Genomic DNA, 23,879 nt, shown 5'->3' on the forward strand with positions numbered 1-23,879 from the left:
AGTTGATTGAAATTCAAAGAAATACATATTTTTATTCTTTCTGATGGAATGGATTGTTCATATCCAAGAATTTCTGTCCTTTGGGGCTGTTGTTGCATAACTTTGTCACTGAAACAATCTTGAAACAGCTTGTTCCTTACTTCTTGCCAGTATGCTGCCCTACTTGGGCTATGCTTTATTGATTCCCCTATTTAGTTTTATAGTTAGTAATGAGGAAAAATAGACTTGTAGCAATAAAAATTTTAGCTGTTTTGTCCCATCTGTGGTTTATGTGCACTTTGATCCAACTTTTCAAAACAGGATCCGATTCTTTTAAATGTTTCCAGTAGAGAACGGTTTATAATTTTACCTAAAATATCAAAATGAAACATTAATTTAAAATATTTGAATACTTTGCTGAACATCCCCTTGGGTGGAAGGTGAGTAGGAAAAGTGTACTGTGTAAATGTACTGTGATCTTACATTGCCCCTCCCTTCTGAATTTCTGCAAACCTGCAAAGGTGATGCTCTCATGTAACCTTCTCATCCTGTCAAGCTTTCATTGTCAATAAGACAGTGAGTTTTACTGGAAACTTTGCTCCAGAGTGGAGTGGCTCCAACAAACCACTGAAGGCAGGACTCTTTTGTGCTAGACTTCCAGCTGGGGGATAGAACTGACTATATAGACAGTATTTCATATATGATGGAAATAGAAGAATTTTCAATTTTTCTATTTTTTTTTGGTTTGGTTATTTTTGTAGAATCAGTTAGGTTGGAAAAGACCCCTGTGATCATTGAGTCCAACCATTAACCTACCACTAAGTGCTACATCTAAGTATTTTCAAAATACCTCCAAAGAAGGGTGACTCAACGACTTCTCTGGGCAGCCCGTTCCTGTGCTTGACAACCCTTTCCATAAAGAAATTTTTTCTAATATCTAACCTGAAGGTACCCTGGTTGCTTGAAGCTATGTCCTCTCATCCTATCTCTAGTTGCCTGGGAGAAGAGACCAACCTCCACCTCACTACAGCCTCCTTTCAGGTAGTTGTAGAGAGCAGTAAGGACACCCCTGAGCCTTCTTTTCTCCAGGCTAAATAACCTCAGCTGCTCCTCATAGAACTTACTCTCTAGACCCTTCACCACCTCCGTTGCCCTTCTCTGGACATGCTCCAACACTTCAATGTCTTTCCTGTCATGAGAGGCCCAAAACCGAACACAGTACTTGTGGTGTGGCCTCACCAGAGCCAGGTACAGGGGGACAATTACTGTCCTAGTCCTGCTGGTTGCACTATTGCTGATACAGACCAGGATGCCATTGGCCTTCTGGGCCACGTGGGCACACTGCTGGCTCATGTTCAGTGACTGTCAACCAGCACCCCCAGGTCCTTTTCTGCTGTGCAGCTTTCCAGCCACTTTGCCCCGGGCCTGTAGCACTGCATTGGGTTATTGTGACTCAAGTGCTGGACCCAGCACTTGGCCTTGTTGAACCTCATGACATTGGCCTCAGTGCATCGATTCAGCCTGTCCAGATCCCACTGTAGAACCTTCCTGCCCTCCAGCAGATCAACATTGCACTCACCTTGGTGTCATCTGCAAACTGACTGAGGGTGTACTTGATCCCCTTGTCCATATCATCGATAGAGATATTAAACAGAACTGGCCCCAATAGTGAGGACTGTCCACCAGCTGGATATGACTCCATTCACTACCACTCTTGGGGCTTGGCCATCCTGATAGGTTTTTACTCAGCAATGGGTACACCTGTCCAAGCCATAAGCAGAGAGAAGATCACATGGAAAACGGATTCCTGAAAAGACCTGTTCTTTTTTATCTTTACTCTCTTTGAGCAACTTAAAACCCCAAGCAACATTTTAGAAAAGTTATTTCTTCTGTGTTTATTCCCCTAAAATCTCCCATTTAGACACAAAAATGGTTCCAAAACGTCCCATTTCTAATGTTACACTTGAAACCAAATTTGCCTGGCAAAGAACAGTTACCCAAGTGAGCAGCAAGTTCAGCGTGGAATGGAGGCAGATAGGGCATGGTGACCTTGTGCTTATGCTGGAAACAACAACATAATGGGAAGACATGAGTAGAGGATCTTTAACCTAAAAGTGCTCTTATATTTTCTGTTTAATTGTAATATACTGCATTTAACATGCTGTCCTCCAGTGGATACTCTTTTACTGCATAGCATACAGGATTCAAATAGAACTCGTCCACTCAGGGGGAACTAACAGTTCTGACCCGGTGCTTATTACACAAACTGTTTAAATTATTAGAAACTGTAAGCATTAATATGAATTATTTTAGTGCAGTGCACAACAGAATTTAATTGTTGGTGCTGTGAAGAAGCACATCACTGGAATTCTTTTATATCTGAAACAAAACTCATCATCAGAACTAGGCCAGAAGGAAGCAGAGCTAAACTAACAGGCAATCCAAAGATCAGGAGTGACATTTGTTGGTAGCGCTGTCAGAGTGGATCCCAAGATACTCACAGAAAAGCGAGTGGCCAGTCCAGGCTGAGATATATTTGTAGAGCTATTAGCTCCATGATAGATGATTGGAGAGTGGTCCACAGACCTGTAACTGTGTGGATCTTTTCCTTAAATCATTCTGGCAGACTTTCAGAAGCCAAACCACATCTAAACATCAACACTCCAGCTGTTCCTTTCTCAGAGCAAAACCATGAGTTGATTTTTGTAGCTGCTTAAGGTTCTGCTGTTTTTAATGCTTTTCCTCCAGCCTCTTGTCCCACCCTGGCTTGACCCTGGCTCTGTTTGGCTTATTGCTCTATTGGGAGAAGGAAGGAACAGATAGTGCTCTGACTTCGGCATTGACCCTCGTTCCTCTTGTCCCCAGCCCTGAAGTGGTATATGGAGGAGGCTGATTTCAGGGAGGGAAGGTGGAGTGAGAGAGATGACAGATAATATGAAGAGAAAGCAGAACTGTCAGGATGAGCATGGTTGGCAGGGGAAGAGCCTCCTGGTTGTGACTGGCCAGGCCAGCTTTTGCATACTGGCACTAGGAGACAAAGCTGTCTCTCTGAGGCAAAGCTGTGGGAGTCTGGGGGTTGGGCTTTGCAACTGGAGAAAAAGCAAGTGAGTCAGCAAGGGAGAACCCAGTCGTGCTGTGTGTTTGTGGTGGGAAGGCTGTCCAAGCATGGAAAATTGATCAGCCTTCAGGGCACTCAGTTGGAAGGTAAAGCTGTACTTCCATATTTGCGTCTCAGTATTTGTCTTCAGCTAAATGAGATGTTCACATCTTAAAGGATCTCCTCCATCAGCATCTGCTTTGAGGGTTCTAAATCTCCCTCCTTTTGATATTTGATTCCCTTGCTGGAGTTAGTCACCTGATACTAGAGACACACTCCTCACAGCTTCCTAGCCCTCATCAAATGTGTTCCAAAAACCTTGACAGGTAAAAGAACAATGCAGTGATGCATGAATCTCCTTTTTTTCCTGCAACGATCTTCTTTTTTCTCATTCCTCTGCTCTTGGCTTTAGGGAGTGAAGTCTTCTAGGTCTTCTGATGTCACTATGGGTCCTATTGGGCCTACACATTCCTCATATATGAAATTAGAGGAGTTGTAGGAACTTTGAGTCTCCCTTTTCTTTAATGGGATAATGTAAAGATGTTGTGACCTTCTTTCATTTCCCTCCAAGCCTTATGATGGAGAACTAGATAGTGGAACATGGCTATTACACTCAAACTGAGAAAATACTCATCTCTCTTATCACTTAGACCATTGCTATGAATTGCTCCTCTCTCCCTGAATGGAGTCCTCCTGAACCCTCAGGGATTCAAAGCCCTGCCAGCTTTAAGTGCTCTGTATTTTCCAAGGTTAATCACTATATGGGATGGACACAACAGGCATCTCTTCTGAGTGTGGGAATCTCAGAAAAGAGCAGATGCCCAACAGTCATTCTCCACAAGAACGTGCAAATTGCAAGACATGAGGTAAAAGCTCCATCTGCTGGAACAGTCTTTGAAGGTCCTGTTGGAGAAAAGCTCTGGCCTCCTGCTCCCAAATGAGGTGGTTTCATTCAATGCCTCCTATAGCAGACAGGAAAGCAAAGACTGATGTGGAAACTATAGCAGGCAGGAAACAGCCAGAGCTGATGTCACTCATGGGTGCTGACACGGTGACACCAAGGCTGTCATGGTCATCATTGGTAGTGGAGCCGAGTCCTCTATTTTCTAAGGTGATTGCAAAGGTCCTGCCTCAGACCTTGTCAGGAATAGCCTAAAATTGACCAGTATCCAGCAAACCAATGATAATCTTATGCCATGAGACTGTGCACTGCTGAGTGATCTGGAGTCAGTTAAGGAGGTGGTGTGCGTTGCATTTGAGACAATGGAAAATGTCTTTCCCTACTGGTATGGAGAAAGACTGTGAACAGTAAGATCTAGTGAGAAAGCACTACTAAGGGTCACGATGTCTCACTTGAGACTATAGCTGTAACTTAGGACAGGACTGCATGTTCTGAAATACCAGAAGGCCTGACTTGTCCTTTCTACGGTTTTGCATTTTATCATTGAATTGCAGTAAATGCACTTCTCAGATCAATAGATTTAACTTTCTTACCAACCTAAAATTTATTGAGATATTGGAAGATAAGTGTTGTCTTCTTCCCTGGTAATACAGCCCACACACATTATACACCTGTAAATTTGCAGTGGTGATTAGGAGCACTTTCAGAGTTTAGTGAATAAATCTTTGGAGACAGACTCATCCTCTTGTAAAATCAATATGGCCGTAGCTATTTGACCAATTTAATCTTTTCTATCTTTTTCCCCATTCTTTTTCAGGGTGTCACTTATAACAAAGCTTGCCGCAATAGCAGTGGGTGTTGCTTTCTTTTTGAGTCATACAAGAGACTCCCTAGGAGTGAAGAAGTAGCTTTTGCTCATGCTCTATTATGCCAAATAATAGGAGAGGTCGTTTCCGTGTTCCAAGTCTGAATGAACCTAGCAGATACATACATGCTGTCTTTTGTCTGAGGTAGACTAGTGAAGTGGTCCTTTATTCTCTGACATCACCGAGCTCAAGACTGGATCGCAGTTCTTGCATACCATTACCCAGTCTGTAGGGCATACCTCAGAGTGATCCTCAGTCTTTCTAAGGCAAGTCCTGTTTTTTTTATTTTCTTTAGCTTACTCTTCATGTTATTGTGGAGGGTTCATCAAGCATTCCACATTTGGAGTAGAAGAGTGTTCTACTTACGCCAGTAGATAACAAGCTACAACAGTTTCTATTTCACCCATAACAAGCAATTAAGTTCATGGACATTATGACTGATAGGCAATATCCTCCTCTTGGATAGTTTCTTTTTCTCTAGAGATTAAACTGTATTGCGCTTGTAAGAAGGAATCAGTGCTTCTCAAATGGTGCTGTGCAGAGCTGATGCTATTTGTTAGATTTCACCTCTGTCCTTCTGGAGTATGGCCAAGGTCCGTATATTCTGTCTAGGCACCATAAAGCTAGGTGATTGCACGTTTCTACCTTAATGTTTTATGACTAATCCTGGAGAAAAAGAATGTTCCTTATTGCCCTTCCTGCAGTGTCAATGGTCATGACCATTCCAGGGCAATATCACTGTAAGGTGCAGATACTCACTTGAGCTATCTGCGGTGGCAAGTGTTGGGCTCTCGGAAGGAGATGAAGCTGCAGTTATCTCCTGGAATACAAAGTTGTCAGGGCTGGTCTGCATAGTGTTCTGCTTCTTTTGCAGGGTTCTGTTGTGGCCTGGCTGATAAGCAAGATGTCCATAAAATGTTACATGATATAAAGAGCCAGGAAGATGCACTCAGTTGTTCTCTCACTGGGAAATGATCAGGATCTGGATGTAGTGTTAACCCTGTTGCTCTATGCTCTAAGCTAGTAAGCTTCCTCACCAGACTTTTGATACCCAGCAACTGATGGCTGCTGAAAAAAGTCCTTACAAATGTTCTTCTGTACATTCTGTTAAAACAGATATTTCACGACAGACTTGTTTACAGGGGAAGATACCATGTGCTCCATCTGCTTCTCTATATACTGCCTGTGCTAGGTTTCTACTGGCTATATTTTTCAATTGTTTAGTTTTCTATTACTTCCACATATATGCTACCTAATATCCAGGATTGGATGATACATCGATTTTCCTGATTACCTTTTACCAAATGACAGTATTTGGGTTGTCATACCTCTCTAGATGTCTGACTGCCCCCCACCTGTCCTTCTTCTTCCATTTTATGTGAATGGATATCTGGCTATATCAGCTCTCTTTAAATGAACAAACTGTTCTGCATATCCAGGCACACTTCACCAACTGTTGCGTGGTCCTCCATCTTTGAAGACAGTAAAAACCTGGCTAATGAAAGTTCTGAGCAACTTGCTCTAGTTTAACCCCAAGGGAGTTGGGAGGCCAGAATAGATGGTCGCGGCATGACCCTTCAAACCTCAATTATTTTGTGATTATGTGTTTCTGTGAACTCAGAAGCAGATGTTAGTGCCTGTTTCTGCAACATGGTATGAGGTGGCAATGGAGAATAATAATTTTTTTTAAAATCCAGTTAAACATTATGTCTTTGAAAACACAGCTAGTTCAGGAATACTGTCCTTCAGCCACTCCTTGATGTAGCTGAAAGACTTTTCTCCTACAGTCCTGGACGGCTACTGCTTTCCAGTCATTTCCAGCGAGATCCACACTGACATATTCTTGAAGAAGAGAGAACAGATTTTACCCTTTTTGTAATAAGAGGACATAGAGAAGAAGTTACTGTCCCTCTTCCAAGTCCCTCAGCAGTAGTGCTTATGTCCATCACCGAAATCCAAAGGTGAACTGCATCTCTGCTTCATTGTTGTTTTGTTTCAGGGCTGTGTCTTCCTAGAGAAAGAAGTTGTTATTAGCTCTTTGAGTGTGGGACTGATTACTTACCTGGCAGTGAACGAGACTCTGTAGTGGGATTTCAGAATATCAGAATAAGCTGAATGGCTTTCTCTGGTTCATACTGCAGTTACAGACCCTCAAGTAAGAGAGAGTTGTGTCTCTCTTTGACCTGATCAGACATAGAGGCACAAACACTCTGGAACAGCCTGACATATGCTAATGTCTTCCTTTTCCATACTTTTCATGCATGAACACATAGAGCTGGATCCTGGCTGGTGAATAATAACAGTTCCTGGAGGAGAGGTACTGGCTTTTACTCATGTAACAAGGATCTGGTAGAAATTTTCTGCAAAGGGACTGCATTTAGAAATAAGAGACTAAATTGTGTTGTTTCTGTCCTTAACATCTAGATGAGCTATCAGTTAGTGCTGGTGTCTGATAGTGTGTTTGGCAGTCTTCTTGGGAAGGGCCAGTTGTGCTTTCTCAGTTTATATAGTGCTTAACACATTTGTGTACTTTGGAAGCCAGTTATTATGGTGCTGGATTTTCTGGATTCAGAAATCAGTGAGGAGATGAATTGAGTGGTCTACTCAGCTGTTTTCACTTAGATCACGGAAAGACTGCTCGCTGGGAATAACTTTGAATTTTTGTTGACATATAGTGGATTTGAACTGGTGGCTTGGAGGTGAAAAGCTTCATATTGTTCAGCAGTGTCTTTTATATAACAGATCTGAGATAATGAGCATGGAAGCTATTTATTGCACACACTCCTTTTCAGAGACTGAAGAAAGAATAGAGATTTAAGAACATTTTTTTAATACCAAAAAGACGTACGCCTTTTTCCTATACCCTCGCTGTCTGTTTTCTGTTTTTCTGGGTATGAGCTTATGTGTATTATGTTAACAGATTAATTGAAAGAAAAAACAAATCAAATTTTTTTCTGCATGCAAGAGCTGGTAATTTTAGGGGCCTGATCCTAGTCCGTTCAATGGAGACATCTGCTGAATTCAGTGGGTATGAGGTCCTATGATTATGCACTTGGGTCTGCATCTGCATGAATCCTGCTGGAGGTCTACATTTAGACAATCACACAAGAAAATTTAGTGTTTTGAAAGATGAAGAATGCAGCTGTTTCCCGTCATTATGTTTCACATTTTACTGAAGTCAGCAGTTACTCTTTTCCAAGCAGCGCCTTTCAACAACAAACAAGGCAAATGCTACCAATAAGAAGCTCCTGATGACTTCTGTTTAATTTAAATATATATGTTGCAGCAGCAAATACAGCAATAACAAGGAATATAAAACCCACTAACACATACTCTAAAAATGATACATAAGTGTAGGAAGGAGAGGAAAAGAAGATGCATTTTTTCTGATTACCCATGCTGTATTTAGGATGATTACTGTAAGTTGGAAGAGCATGCACTATATATTTTATGTGTAATAGATAGAGTTCTCACTTTTCAGGCACACTGGAACTCCATCCAAATTGGAATTTGAGTGAACGAATCAATAATTAGTTAATTCTTATAGCAGATCCAGAGGCATGCTAAGTGCATTATAGATACCAAGTAAATTTCAAGATAATGGTCTTTATTTTCGAATCAGTAGACAATTCAGGGAGATGAGTGTTTAGAACAGGAGACTATGATTTCTTGGCCAAAGAGACCTACTGAAGCACAAATCTTAGCACCTGAAGGCACCAGCTGGCTAACCAGCAGTGTGCTGGCTTTTTCTGAGGAGTCTTCTTCCCCTTAGAGATGGGGAGCGGGTGGGTGAGAGAGGTATAGTGGGCAGGCATTTTTCTGGACCTAAATAAGAAGGCTCAACAACAAATGGTGTAATAAAATAGACACTGTTATAAGATATAATAAAAAGAGGAATATAGATAGTGATGAAATCTTACATCACTTCAGAGGCTGGGAACCCTGCTTTCATGCTCCATCAAATAGACCCTGGATATCATCCACCTTGGATGGATTTTCCTTCTCCTTCCCATACTGTAGTACCTTTTATTTTGGGTAGCAAAAAGAATAATTTATTTTTTCCTGATAGGTTAGGGTGTTATTTCTGTTGTAATGCCCACCAGCACACAGCACAGGCTGGCACAGAGCACTCCAGCAGGTTCCCCTGTAGTGGCTGCTACTGCTGCTGTATGGGCTTCTCAAGCCCCAAGAACAAGGCTCAACAGAACAGACATGGTCTGGTGAAGCTCATTATCTCCTCAAATATAGTGTCTTGTGCAAGGCTCCCGATACAGAACTGAGTTTCAGATTAATCCAATCTGAATCCTGTAGTAAACCTAGATTTGATTCTGTGTTAGCTACAATTAGTATTCAGAAAGGAAGTCAGAGTTTTATCCCCTTTTTTTTCCATTAAGAGATTTATATACTCAGGAATCTTAGGGAGGTGTGTAACATTATGTAAGCTGGATTCAGTGATGAAATACTAATAATTCTACTTAGACCTTCCAACAAAGAGGTACCGTGATAATGATGATACAATAACTGGGCTATTGGGTGGAGCCTGCTAGAGGTCCCTTTTAATGTGGGGAATGCCACTTCTCAATTTTTCTGGGACATCCGTGTACCTTGCAGATGGATGTAATATGCCATTTGCATCTTGGGGTGCTGCGCTGCAGCACCAAGAGTGTTGGCATATGGCACTAGTAAGTGCCAGGTGTAACCAGATAAAGAAGTCTTCCTTGCTCTCCAGGTCTGCAAGAGCTGCTTTTTCTTCAGAGCTCAGGTGGTGGCTTCTGAGACCAGTAGTACAGGATGTCTTCCCTGCTGTGGCCTGACACCCCCTCCTCCTGTGAACGGGGAAGGGCTCAGATATCACAGAGCTCAGCTAGTGGCACGGCATCTTTCTTTCTGCCTCATGTAAGATTGAGTTGGCAGCAGAAGTGAGGATGGAGAGTTTTCCTCTTCTAGCTTTGCCCCTTCTTCTGCAGCCTCTGACACTTTCCAGAGCAGGCTGGGCAGGAATAAGCAATGCTGACAATGAGAATCAGGTGGGTTTGGAGAAGGGACCTCCTTCTTCTCCCTCCACTCTTGCCTGACTAGGCTAGTCACAGCATTCTGTGACTCCATTTCCAGTTCTTCAGATTGCTCTGAGGGGAATATTAATATCCTCTAATAACTCTGTCAGACGTATCGAGGGATTTGTTTTATTAATTCCAAGACTGGGTACAGCAAATAGATTATAGCTCGGGCCATTTCATAGGCTTAACAAACCCTTTCTCTGCTTACTTATCATGTTTTTTACCCCAAATCTTCTTGTGTTAACTCCCTTTTCTGTTCTTTGTGTTACTATTTATTGAATATCCTCTCTGCTGTATATGTCATAGGGAATATGCCTGAAGTTCATTTGCATCCATCATTTTTTGGATGATAAGAGAGGAACGGAGGCAGCACAATTTGCAATGGATTTTGCGGTAGTAAATGCCTTTGGTTGCTGTCATGGTGACGTTCTGAGAACAAGACAAAGCTGAAAATACTCAGCATGTGTGCAGGTTCTTCCTCAACGGGAGGAGAGGTACTCTTTTTCTGTGGCATATGGTGGGTTTCCAGTCTCTGTGTCAGCTTTGCAAGTGATGCAGACAAAGGTGAAACACCACAGACCTGTTTTCAGTACTTTAAGCACATTGCAGACTGCCTGCAATGAAACTAGTTTAAGCTTCTTGGATCACATGGCTAGTTCACTTTTTAGTGTAAGTCACAAGACTGCTCAAAAAGAGGTTAATTTTCATGGTGGTCATCTTGGGAAAATCCACTGTTGGGCATCAGCATCATCAAGCTCCTGATTGTCTTTATGTCCTGATAATCTTCTAGCATTACTGTCTTTGCCAGATCTGAGAGAACTGATGCCTAAATCAATTAAAATAAGAAGACCTTTGGAGAAAAACTGACTCCTGTATCCCTAAGATCTGTTGTGTGAGTCATGTCCAGCTTATGAGAGTAACTCTTGCTATGACATGATGCAGCCACTGAAATGTCACGTTGGTTGATTTAGTTCTTGTTAACGTCAAGCGAAAATTTGGCACATAATGGAAACACAGTTTTTAACACAGTAATTAAGACATGCCATGGGAATGTAACTCTCTTGGTAAGTAGTTTTTGAAAGGCTTTGCAAAGTGTGAGACTTTCTCACGTTGAAAGGAAATCTGAATGAGAATAGGATTTCCAGCCATAAAGGTGTGCATAGGAGCAGATACAGAGATGCCTAGATATTGTTAGAGAAGTGTGAAAAAGCAGGGAGAAGTATAAACAATGTATGCTTTTAGAAAGTCACAGGTTCTTGTTTCATCCAAGCTGGGAGAGAAAGAGGGATCATCTTTCTCTCTTTACCAGTGGAGATGACGTAAAAAAATTGAAAAACAACTTTCTATGTAACCCTGCCACAGCTCCTAATATATGAATGCTTTATAAATAGTGGTCCCAAATATTGTAGCTAAAGGCAGGAAAGTCGCTTAATCCTTTTTTCCCCCCTGTGAGTGGCCTCTTAAATGGAAAAAAACTTTGGGACTTCCAATAAGTAATATGATGAACGATATGACAACTTATGCTGTTTGCATGGAACTTGGAATGACAAATCATAGTGTTTGTGGAGGAGACTGTGGAGATGGTCTGGATCTGCACCAGGCTCTGGTGAGGAATAAGGGTCTCCAGAGAGGCAGAGTGCTCTTAGGCTGATTTGTTCAAACACAGTCTGCATTTCTTATTCATAAACTTTTCAATCAGTGTTTCTGATGAGAATAATAGGTTTGTTCTCATTGGAGTTTTGGCCAGATTGGTAGTACTGTATGCCCCTAAGGGAGAGACAAGCCTCAGATGGGTTTAGACCTGTGCTAAAATATACTAGTTACACAAATGGCCTGGTACAACTAACTCAAGGATAAACTTCAAAACTGGTCATGCTGTAGATAGCTTAGATGTCTTTTCACTGTACGTACAGAATGGCTGCCATATCCAGAGGGTCTTGATGGACTAGCACTCTTCAGTTTATAAAAGAAGTGGCTAAAGCAGGAGGTGAGGTAGATAGTTAAAATGAAGAATGCTGTGCTGATGCTGCATAGAGAATGTTTATTCATAGTATTTTTAAAAGCAACTGGTTGGGGATACCCAATGTGGAACATTCAGCTTTGGGTTTTAAATGAACATACAAAACCAGTTCCATGCCACAGCAATTCTAGTTCCAGAAGAGACCTGACAAATTCAAGGAGGGAAAAGTCCATCAAGGAGTGATAAGCATTTTGATGCAAGCTGTTAATAATGGTACTGTGAATTTTCTCAGTTCCTTTGACTCTTCCCTGAGTACCTGTGCATGGCTGCTGTCAGAGGCTTGGCCTTGGTGTCTGCCCTGCTGCTAGCTCATGATGCCTGGCAGATGTTACTGATGGGATCGTCTGGGTAGAGTGTGTTTTGAATTAGAATAATAAAATCATAGAAAATGGGATTGAAAAAAGTCACAGGGGACAACTAGTCTTTCCAAGACAAGATCAGGTGAATCTGAAATATTAATGAGAAACACTTGTCTAGTCTTTTCTTAATAGTCTTCAATGCTGTTTGGTAAACTCTCAGTAGCCAAGCTAATCCAGAGCCTAACTACCCTGTTGCTGCCAAATTTTTCTAACATTAAACTTTCAGCATCATACGTTTCTTCTCATTCTATCTATGGTGATATGAAGGGCACTCTGGTTTTTCTGCTTGCATCTTCCCTTCAGAAGTTATAAAGGTATCCATCTTTGTGCACCCCACAATACTGGGAACATAACTGTCTGAATGTAGATGTATGGGGGTGTTGTACAAAATAGCAGGGAGAAAATCCTCTATTTCTTCCAGTGCCCAGGCCCCTAGGATGAAACAAAAAGAAGTTTCATCCTGAAGCGCTCAAGCATTGTATCTAGGCAGCTTAAGTGAAGATCAACAAATTGTTTGGAGGGCACTGAGTAGTTAAATTCCAGTTGGATTTTTGCTAGTAGTGGGCTACAGAACTATTGACTTTTTTCCCAGCAATGTAGACAGGGCCCTGAGGAATGTACATGAGCATATTTGTTGGGATGTGTAGTAGAGGATGGTACTTTCACTGAAAGCTGTGAAATCAGAAAGTAACTTTATCTAAGAATAGTAATGATACAGAGTTAATTAGAGGGATTATTAGGAATTCATTTCTCTAAGATTTGTATTGTTGTTTTTTACTCTTGCTGGAGTTAAGTAACTCTGTGCATTGGTTTCTGAAAGCAGCAGGCATACCTGATCCATCTATACCCTGTTGATATGAAGCACTTTTCTAAATGGCCAGGCAACAGTTGTGAAGCCATAGTGGTTTACAGGTTTACAAATGTCTCCCCAGCTAGCTCTAGTGCACACTCTGCCTGAGTATCTTGGTTGCCTGAGAGGAGAAAGCTTGGCTCCTTAAGGTATAGTGTCTATTTTCTTTAGCAGGTAAAGGATCCACTCAATTTTTCTATGCTTTAGAGGATGACATACTCAGGCACAGGTCAGTTGACCTCACATTTGACCCTGTGGAGAGGGCAAGTTGCCCACAACATTAATGTGCACAGTATGGAGGAGAGCATTGGAGGCCTCAAATCACCGTTAATCATTCAGATAAGATTTGAAATCAAATCCCTTCACTTCATTTAAATCACAAGTGCTTTAAAATCACACGGCACTTTTAGTACAATCAGCCAAGTTTCATTCTGCTTCTTTAAGTAGTTCTTGCTGTTCTAACTCTGACATGCTAAAGTGCTGTATGGCGTTCCCATAAGCTGTTAAACATCTGTGTCTTTCACCTCAGAGCTGGCTGCTTTTCAGTACTGGATGAATGATTCCTATATTCACAGCTAATAAGTGCTTTGGGATCCCAAGTATTAGCTGTGCAAAGGCACAGTACCACAAATGTCTGCAATTCTATGCAACACATCAAGTGAATACTATTCCCGAGAGACTGGCAGCCTAAGAGATCCCGTAGGACAAAGGACACAGAGAAATGTAATTGATTGTAATGAACTTGTTTGTGTATGTGTCACCACTTATCTGTACTGAATAAAATCAGAAGTGTTCAACACTCCATTAACACAAATTACAGGGTCCTATTCTTCTGGAGTGAGACAATAAGGCCTACACCTGCTAGTACTGTGAAGGTCTTCATGATCCCAGTGTGTAGCTCAGTGACAGACATCATATACTGGAGCAGTCTTGGATTTGTTTCAGTATCCTAAACCTTAAGCAAATTAAATAGAATTGGTCAAATTTACTTTTGTGGCAATTCTGTTGGAATCAGTGGAAGGATACCAGTGATGGATTCTACTACCATTGTAAAACAAAAGATGTTAAGTAAATATGAAGGATGAAATCATGACATTCTTAAAATAACTTTCAAGTATTTTATGAATTCAGTGGAGCCAAGATTCTAACCTAGTTAACCATAAATACAACAATCTTCAAAATGTCTGTCTCCTGTGTGAGCATGGGCACTATAGGGATGTGTTAATGCTTGGAAAGGATCTCATTACAGACCCCATCTTTACCCAAGCAAATTTTTGTTAGAACGTGTTTATACAACCAAAGTGCCTTTTTTTGTGTGTGTTGTTATAAACCCTCCCAGAAGGCTTTGAACCCCTGTATACTGAAGAGAAAGACGAGGAGTCTGTAGGAGGTGAAGTAGGACCATATGTTTACCTTAACAGACAGATTAGGATGGAATGAGACAACTTGTCAAATCAGCATGTGGAATTAACACTTTGTTTGATGAAGTATCAAATTAATAAAGAATTTGCTTATGGCAATTTGAGGGGTTTCTAGCTGAGCCATAATGTAGCTCTTCATATTGTTAAAATGTTGCATCAGAGCTCAGTTAAGGAAGTCACCAACTTCTGAGTAACCAACACCTCTTACTACCACACTGCAGGAGTCTAAGCTGGCTCATCATATATCTTTTTTAATCATTTCACAGGCTGCCATAAATGGATCAATCTATGGTCCCTGAACAGTTTATATATATATATATATATGTATGTAAGTCAAATTAAGTGACTGAGTTCCCAATCAGTCGTGCTTCTGTCAGTGAAATTTTACCTATATCCATTTTCTGTATTTGCAGAATGAGAGCAAAATCTGCTTTAGAAAAGCCTTTTAGGTATCAATATCTGAATAAGCTTCAAAATACAGTAATTTTCCTGTCTAAAAGCTGAATTTCTTCTTATTTGGGAGTGGGTCTCCTATGACAAAAAATGCCTCTAAGTGTTATGACTTTTGCCCTCCTCCTCTCCCCAGTTTCTGCCTGCTCCTCAGTCCTCTCCATACACTGATGTTCAGAGAGAGAGTCACCAGAGAATGCTGGAGGGGGATGCTAGAGAACTCTAGGGACTCATAGTACAAGACAGTGCCATTCACTTCTAGGTGCTTATTTCCACTTAGCCTAGGATGCTTCCACCTGTCAGCTTGTTTGTGAAGTGGGAATTCAGTCAGTGGCTCACAGTTTAGCCGGCAGAAGACAGGTATACACAACACATCAAAGCAAGGGACAAGACTGAATGGACCACAGAGATGGAAACATAAGTAGGTCTCTTCAGGTCAAGGTGATGTGTACTGTTGGGCTGGTATGCATAGAAAGTCTGTGCTGTCCTTGTCTTCCAGCTGGAGAGAAGTGCAGTCTCATGAAACCTCCCCTTTTTGCTAAACTTCTTGTTAAAAAGGTTAGAGTGAAAAATACCTTGGATGTTTCCTGTACAGGCATGAAAATGATCTGAGCTATAATAATGTTTGCTTTGTTCCTGCTGCTCACCTTCATCCTCCTGCTTCCCTTCCACCCCACCCAGATGGCTGAGGCTGCACCAGACAAAGGCAGCGGCCCTGCTGATCCCTCTTTCAACCCAGCTATTAGCATCAAAGAACAAAAGCAAACAGCACCGGCTTGCAGCTCAGCCCTTTACAAAGGAGCAATAAATGGACTCCCGTGTATAGGATAAAGCAAAGTATGCCTTGTCTTTTGTTAAGAGGCAGACCTTTCTGTGTTTGAACTGCTCTGAGCTGAAAAAGTGGAGAAACCGTCATCTATGCGGCAGTAAGTCCCATGGTCACCGGATTTTTTTGCTAGCTGAGGGTTCTGCATGCTCCTTGTTTAATTGGAATGCTGTACCTCCTCAGTTCCTTTGTCAGGGAGGAGATCCATGTGGGGAGATGAAGCTACTGCTGATGGAAGAGGAAGAGAGTGGAGACATGTATTAAACAATCCTTTTCTAAACAAACCAGAAAATCTTGAAGAGAATTGAGAGGACATCTCAGATGACAGGATCTGAAGGAGAGTCAACTCAGCTCCCCAAATCTGGTCACTCTACCTGTATGCCATCTCTATCTTCTACCTTTCTTGAGGCATTAGGTTTCTCCTAATTGTGGAGCCATCAGCCATAAGGTAGTGGTGGGTCCCTTTTGTCGATATATGCAACTACAGTTTTAATTGTGCCCCACGGAGGAGTGGCATACCAACACTGCAGAGGTGTTAGGTCCACCTCTTAGTCCAATGAGGACTTAAGTTGGATATTAGGAAAGTGTTCTTCACCCAAAGTGTGGTTGGGCACTGGAATAGGTTCCCCAGGGAAGTTGTCACAGCACCAAGCATTCCAGAGTTCAAGAAGCATTTGGACAATGCTCTCAGGCACATAGTTTGATTCTTGAGGCTGTATAGGGCCAAGGGTTGGACTTGATGATCCCTGTGGGTCCCTTCCAACTCAGAATATTCTGTGATTCTGTGACTTACATGGTAGTTTCCGTTGCCTGCAACAGTGGTATTTATTGTAGGGTCTTTTGTGAGGACTGTCTGGCTATATGTTATTTTTTGTCTTTACAAAGAAAGCGGTGCTTTTTGTGTTGTTTTAAAATAAAAACTAAGTATTTTCACCATTTGAAAATCAGCATTTGCTAGTAGATGCCACATGGGGGGGTGTCTGCAATACAAGAAACTCCTTTTTTATTTAGTATGGAAAGTAACAATAATGAGCCACAATACCATGTAGGTAGATACTGCAAAAGCTCACAAAGGTGCAAACAGTGACTTTTGTGATGCAGCTAATGTATACAGAAGTTGTGTTGTGTGGAAACTTTAAAAAAAAATACAGCAAAAAGAAAGTTAAGAGTAAAATCAGTCAGGATGGGGGATACCTGCTCTTAGGGACATGGGAACAAAAAATATAGGTAAAAATACAAGTAAAAAGAAACTACATTTTAGAGGTGCTTATGTTGGCTCTTAGCGCTTCATTGTTCCCCTTCTTTAACAGCTTCATGACCTGTTTAATTCTCACATAGTTAAATAAGTATTATTTCAAGCAGTGTATCAGTTACAGCCCACCGGCCTCTTCTCTTATTTACTTAATGTGTTTATCCCTTGTTCACTCTTAGATAGCTCTTTCCTTTGTCCTTTCTATCAGCTGATGCTTTTTATTCCCTAAACATCCCACAGATTTCCTCCTGGAGCACAGACACTGGTGAGGCTGCCTGCTGTTCCAGGCCCCTTGAAGTAGCCTGGGCTGTAGCAGTGCCTGCTGTGATAAGACAACATGGGTCTAGAGCTTTTTACTTGCTTAGAATAGGTTTTTGGGCAGCTTCTGGATTATCAGAAACATTTGCAGTACCTTGTGGTGCTCAGTTCTACCTCTTCTGAGATATGTGATCATCTCTAACTGCCACTGATCCTTTCTTCTGCCCCTGCTCTCACCTTTTGCTTCCCATCCTCAGTGCATGCATTGCTGCCTGACACCTGTTTTCTTTTCCTACCTTAAAGTAATTACTTTCAGGTAAACTTTCAGTGCTAAGTGTCCTTCCAGACTTGCATGCCAAGACACCAGTTCTTAGATACAATTATGTGTTAAAAGAGGAAAACCAACAAATAACCCTCATCAGATCTGACATATATGTTTAGTAGAAGCTACGGAAATTAAATGAACCAGTGCAATAGTCCCTCCCCTCTTTGTGCATTGTTTTATTTACGTTGTTACCTCCTTAGGGAAGGACGGCTTGATATATAGGTGATATACCACAGAGACTTTTCCTCAAATGGTTTTGGAGCCATTACAAAGTGATAAGCTAACAGCAACAAAAGTGATAAACAAAAAGCAACATGAACTGGAACCACTCACCAATGAAATGCAATTGACTCAGGAAGACCTGGCACCAGTTTCACAGCAACACAGTGGGTTTGGACAGGAGGGGGGAATACTGATGGAAATTGGTGGGTACATTTGGGGTAGGAGAATACATTCTTAGACCTCGGTGTGAAGCCAATGCACCCAGCATGTCATGCTCCTAGACTTGTGGCAGAAGTGGTCTGAATCATCAATGTATTGCTTTGAAGTCTTCCTGGAAAGGTGATACCTCTAGCAGCACAACTTTTGGGCAGGGTACAAGCCTCCAGAGGAGAATGCTAATAAGTTATGGGGGGTTTTTTGTTTGTTTGTTTGGGGTTTTTGCTTTGGTTTGGTTTGGTTTTTTGTTTGTTTTTTTTTGTTTTTATTTTAGTTTTTTTGAGAGCTGCCTTGGAAGGAACATGTTAATCTAATCTAATCCCATGAGATTTTGGTTCCTCCCTCCTGGTGTTAGGGTAAGTGTAGCTATTCAGAGCAAGACTAAACTTGGGATGCTAAAAAGTTATGAGAAGTACGTTCTCTGGGATTGGTGGGCACTGCCCAAAACAGACACTACATTCAAAGACATGCCTTTTCTGTGATCAATACTATGATTTACATAGTCTTGCTTCTCCCTTTTTTAAAGGACTTACTTGTTTTGAGATTTGTGTGATTGATTTACCAACTTGTGAAAAGACAACATGTGGGATGTACAAGCCTCTGTCACACTCTTTCTCCCCTACTTCTACTGCTGTCTGCAATGAAGGATGTTGTTTGGGGAATGATGGGCAAGAGGAATGAAATGGAAGGGTCTCTCTTCTAGACTTTGGGACTATGTTGAGTGTCTTACACCTGGTCATAAATTCACATGGCCCCTTGTAAAAGGGGAGCAGGTTCTTTTGTATTTTTCTGAAAACTTGCTTGAATTTATGTGCTATAGAAACCTCCTGCAGGAAGGTTGTCTTTTGTTTCTTTCTTTTGCATTTGTGTGTGAAAAACAGTAGAATATTTTAACCAATATTCTTACAGAAACTGACGTGGCTTGGTTCTATCTGATTCCAGGAACTCTCTGTCCGGACAGATATGATGGTGGATTCACTTTTACATGCACAGCGGAGAGGGAGCCAGTGTCTCCTCCCTTGCATGGCGGCGTGCTTGGCTGCAGATGGGTGGCCTTCAAAGAAACCTAATTACTTCTGGTTTTGCATGAAATTGATTTCCATGCAAGGATGCTGAGTTTCTGTGTGCATCTCTAATGGCTTTTTTTCTCTTCTCTTTCTCTCTCTTCTTTTTCTCCCTTCTGCTTGCCATGAAAACACCTCGGCAGATGTCAATCATATTCCAGGTAAGTGTTGCTTTTGCCGAGCGGAAAGGCTGCTTTTTAAGGAGTGGTGGTGGGAAGTTGCCAGGGCAGAAATCTCATCCCACTTCCTGAGAGTGTACAGAACAAATCTTCCTACTGGATGTCACAAGGTCTGTATTGAACGGTGTTTGCTGAAAGGAGGGCTTCGTAGTAGCAAAGGTCACAAACTTCCTTATTCAGAGACTACACTGTGCTGGTCAGTTAAAGGGATGTTTTCTGAATAAAAATTACATTAAAAATGGTTGCTTGTATTGCTAATTACCTGGCATTGAACACTGCATTGTATATAGGATATTTCTGATACATCTGTGTGTAGTCTGGCATGTAAATCTAGTTCAGTCATTTTCTTTCTCCTACTGCAGTCTACTCCATTTGCTACTCCCACTGATAACCTGTTGAGTTTCAGTTCCACTAAAAAAGGGGTTTTTTGTTGTTATTTTATTTTACATTTTTAAAAACCAGTGAGTATCTTTCTGGCTGAATGTGAATGTGTGATCTTATTTAGGTATCAAAATTTTATTTCCACCAGGGCACAAATTACTCATTTAAGAGGAAAAAAGAATGTGTTTTTTATGTGCTTGATTATTTTTTGAGTTCTTTCACAGTGATGCATGTTACCACAGAGAACTCCAAACCTCCCTCCTCAGATTGCTGTCTCATTGTCAAAAGGCTCCCCAACTTCAGCTACAAGGGTTAGTTGAACTAAACCACTTTACTCTATAGTCCACATCCTGTTGCCAATGAAGCTTAAGAGACTAATTTTTAACTCACACTCAGGCAGCTCCACCTGGTTTATCATTATGTGAAATGGAAGTGAGAGCCCAGAGAAGCAGCTGACATTGCCCTGGCTGGAGTGGGATGATGGGAGAGTCAAAGCTCTTTTCCTTCTCAGCTCTCTGAATAACTTTTGTTAAACCTAACCTGGACCTGGAATTTCTCTGTTCAGTTTGCTTCTTTTCTACACTGGAATAATCAGCTTTTGTGCAACACTTCAGGGAGACACAGTGAGGGCAAGCCACTTGGGTAATTTTTTGGCTTCTCTTGTCAGCCCCCTTTTTGTTCTACTGAGGTCCTTTGCATTCTGTGTGCATGTCAGCTGGCAACAGCGGGGTTGGAAGTGTCCAAATGGCAAATGTTTCTTGGCATGCCTTGGAAAGAAAGGCTTTTTCAACTGTAACATTGAATATTTTCAGCTACCTAGGGGTGAAACTGTACCATCTCTGCCCCAATCTGAGGTGTCCAGGAACTCCTGTTTCCTTTTATCTTGGCTGGGTCTGACAGGACATGCACCAAAGGCTTAGGGTCACAAGTATCTCCATGACACCATACCCTGAAGATGTTGATGTCTGTGGCAGAGGAGGATGGTTAAATTGAGAAGGCATGGCCTTGCTGTGCTCTACCAGTAGGACTCATGATATTATGCCAAGAACAAGTGTTGCCTCAAACAACATCAGGGACATCTCATGGTGTGCAGGAGATAATAGCATCATTAGTAAGGGCCCAAGCAGAGGTAGCACATCTAGTGCCACAGGACCATACTGCTGTGGGCACCATCCTGCTCCCTGACTGCTCTTCTGCCCCACTGCCCTGTTATTCTCGTAATTTATATTCTTGGATGTGCATTTTTTTATTCTCCCCATTGCTCATATGCGTGTTCTTATTCTCAGGACTGCTGTGTGCTTTGTCACGTGGATTTCTAGTCATATGTGAATGCTCTTTTTCATGTGCTCCCTCACTCTTCCCAATGTTTTCAGTCTGACAATTAACCACACCTCATTATAGGGCTCTGTCACTGTTTACTCCTATGAGGTCTCATCCTTCTACTCAGCTCACCCTTGGGGGGGTATGCTAGCACTGCTATGTGACTGGGCAGGGACTTAGACCTCAGGAGGTTTGGGTCTACACTTCCACTCTGCCGAGCTGTGCAGAGACTTTCCACCTATTTGGCTTTCCGCCTGATCTGTATTGTGAGGACAGAGCCCCAGGCCCCTGTCAAAATGGTTACTTTAACCATCCACTGTTTGAAAGAAAAATTAGGGATTTTATGAGCTAGTGGTAACTACTACAGGCAGCAGAAGGGCCGTAAAGAGCCCGCTGATTAACTAAGTATTCATTATTGTTGAATAGACTGGTTAGAACTAATCCCCCTGTAAGAGGAGGTAGCTGTGAATAGGCTGGGGCTGGCAGCAGTGGGGACCACAGGGTTCTACTGAGTGCAGTTTCTGCAAGGTGCAAAGAAGTTGGTTTTGTTCAAAGTAAATGGAACTGTGTGGCATGAGCCTTTCCTGGATGTGAGGTCTCTGCTTGTGAAGAAGAGTGCTTTAGCAACAGGGGCTCACGTGCTATGCTTGTTTAAAGAGCCAACTTGATCCCATCTTGCTTATTTCACAAATGAAAGAAATTTGTTAGATGTTAACTCACTTGTCCTGCAAATGTTGTATACCCAGTCATGAAATAACAACACCACATTGTAAGCAGTGCTCTGGAGTTGGGATTGTTGCTGTCTGCACTCAGCTGGGTCACTGACTCGCTGTGTCATGTAGAGAAGTAACTTCTCCTTTCAGTACTTCAGTTTTCCCTTTGGAGTTATAGCTACAGTCTCACCTCACCTTCACAACATGCTTAGAGTGCTTGGGTTGAACACTGTGGAGGTTAAGAGCCTTAATACAGAGGTTAAGTGCCTTGGCTGCCAAGTGGTGTGCAGCACAGACTAGAATGGATGCCTCTGTCACCTCTGTACAATATCTGCTCCTTTCTTTGCTCCTTGTATTCTTTACCAGTGGTGTAGGTTCTGAAAGGTAAATAGTTGGGAAAAGACCAGTAGATCAAGGAGCAAGTTATATGCTCCTGTCTCACTTAGATATTTTTTTTAGTGGAAGAATATATGCAGGAGAAAGAACAAATTATGGGTTCTTGATATTATGATGGCTGTTACTCATACCTGGAGGGTGTCAAAGTTTAAATAGTGTTCTTCCTATTCATACTGTGCTTATTTCCACTGTTGGAGAGATCTTAGATGTTTATGGGGAGGAGGCTAGGAGATAAAGTTCTGGTAATTTTGATGTCATGATTTTACTGCTGACTAGAGTTTGCATGTAAGTGAATGGGCACAGCCCAGTAGACATTAGCTAGGTAGTTCCCTGAGGAAAAATTAGTCCTTGTTTGCCTGAGCAACTCTTTCATAAAGATACAGAGATCCTTGAAAGCACAAGCACTAGCACATTTTCGATACAGCTCTTTAATCTTTTGAACTCCATCTTTAAAGGCTTCTTTTCCTTCTTCATCTCAGGGCTGCTGTTTTACTTGGTTTCCCTAATTCCATGTCATAGGGTCATTTAAGCAGTACCTGTATGCTGGCTTCTGCTTCTTTAAAGAAAACCTCTGCTTTCTGGGCATGAAAATGATGGGTTTCAGCCCATCTGAAGTTTCCTATTTGCAGAAGGTACTAGATCAGAATAAGAATCCATCTATGCTGTATCTTTAGTGCCATTCATCAGGTGTTTGAAACCAGTATGAACAGGCTTAGGCTCTTCTTCATACGTGCCACCATTATTTTCATTCTTGCATGCCCTTTTCACAGGTATTGTCCCCTAATTGGATTTTTTTGCACTGAAATGTGAATGTTTTTCAGTTCCATGCACACCTGTTTGCAACAATGTGGCAGTAGTAGTGATCACTGGGGTCAGAGCAAGAATTCCTCTGTCCCAGAAGTGTCTTTTTATGAAAGTAGATGCTTTGGAGGAAGATGAAGAAACTATGTTAGAATAGGTCTTGTCCTGATCCATTTGTGCTTTCTGGTAGTTAAGGACTTTCTGACGTGATACTACATCCAGTTTGTGGTGTTCTATAGTCATTGATTAACATATTTTCTGTGGATCTGTCCACTCTTTGTTTTTCCTAATCCACTTAAAATTTTCAACTCCACTGTATCCTGTGATGACAAGTCCCATTGTTTAATCATTAAAATGTGGAAAATACTTTATTTCAGCTCTTTTTACACCTGTTACTTGAGAATTTAATTCAGTGATTCCTACTCCTTGTGTTCCCCACAAACTGGGTAAAGGATATTTCCTGTTCACCTGCTCTGTCTTAATTGGGATTTTCCCACTATCACATATATAGTCAGATATGTTGTTTTTAAGCGGAAGAATTCTATTCCATGCCTAACAGTTCTTTCCCCAACTTGTGCACCTCCTTGATCAGGTGCTCTGATTTGCAGTGATATGCATCTTCTTATGGATCAGCCATAAAATGCATTCACCCTCAGGTCTTGCTACCTGCACATATTCTCTTGTACTCGCGGCCATCTATGTGAGCACTTGCATGTTTGCTTTCATGCTTTCAGACACCATCATGTTTGTAGCCCTCCCCGTGTGAATACTTCTAGGAGTATGCCACATGCAATGTCAGAATACTGTTTCTGCCTGAGGTGAAAGGGGATAGTGTTGTTCAATCACTATTGCTTCCATAGACAGTGGGGTAAACAACTTTCTCTTTGACTTCTACCTCGTGCTCTTATTCCTTTGATCACTCAGAG

The 23,879-nt window shown here is 41.7% G+C and overlaps 1 protein-coding gene across 27 annotated transcripts in view; it reads left to right on the plus strand.

Moving 5' to 3' along the window:
* NRXN3 (neurexin 3) overlaps positions 1-23,879 on the plus strand; it is a 996,746-nt gene that overhangs the window by 70,751 nt on the left and 902,116 nt on the right. The window contains exon 3 of one of the 27 annotated variants that reach the window (XM_064658882.1): positions 19,307-19,324. The exons of the other annotated variants lie outside the window; for them this stretch is intronic. Within the exon in view, the coding sequence (XP_064514952.1) occupies positions 19,307-19,324 (18 nt within the window). The remainder of the gene's footprint in view (positions 1-19,306; positions 19,325-23,879) is intronic. 27 annotated transcript variants of the gene reach the window in all.

The sequence above is a fragment of the Pseudopipra pipra genome, chromosome 6 (genome assembly GCF_036250125.1).
Source record: "Pseudopipra pipra isolate bDixPip1 chromosome 6, bDixPip1.hap1, whole genome shotgun sequence".
NCBI classification, from domain to species: Eukaryota; Metazoa; Chordata; class Aves; order Passeriformes; family Pipridae; genus Pseudopipra; species Pseudopipra pipra.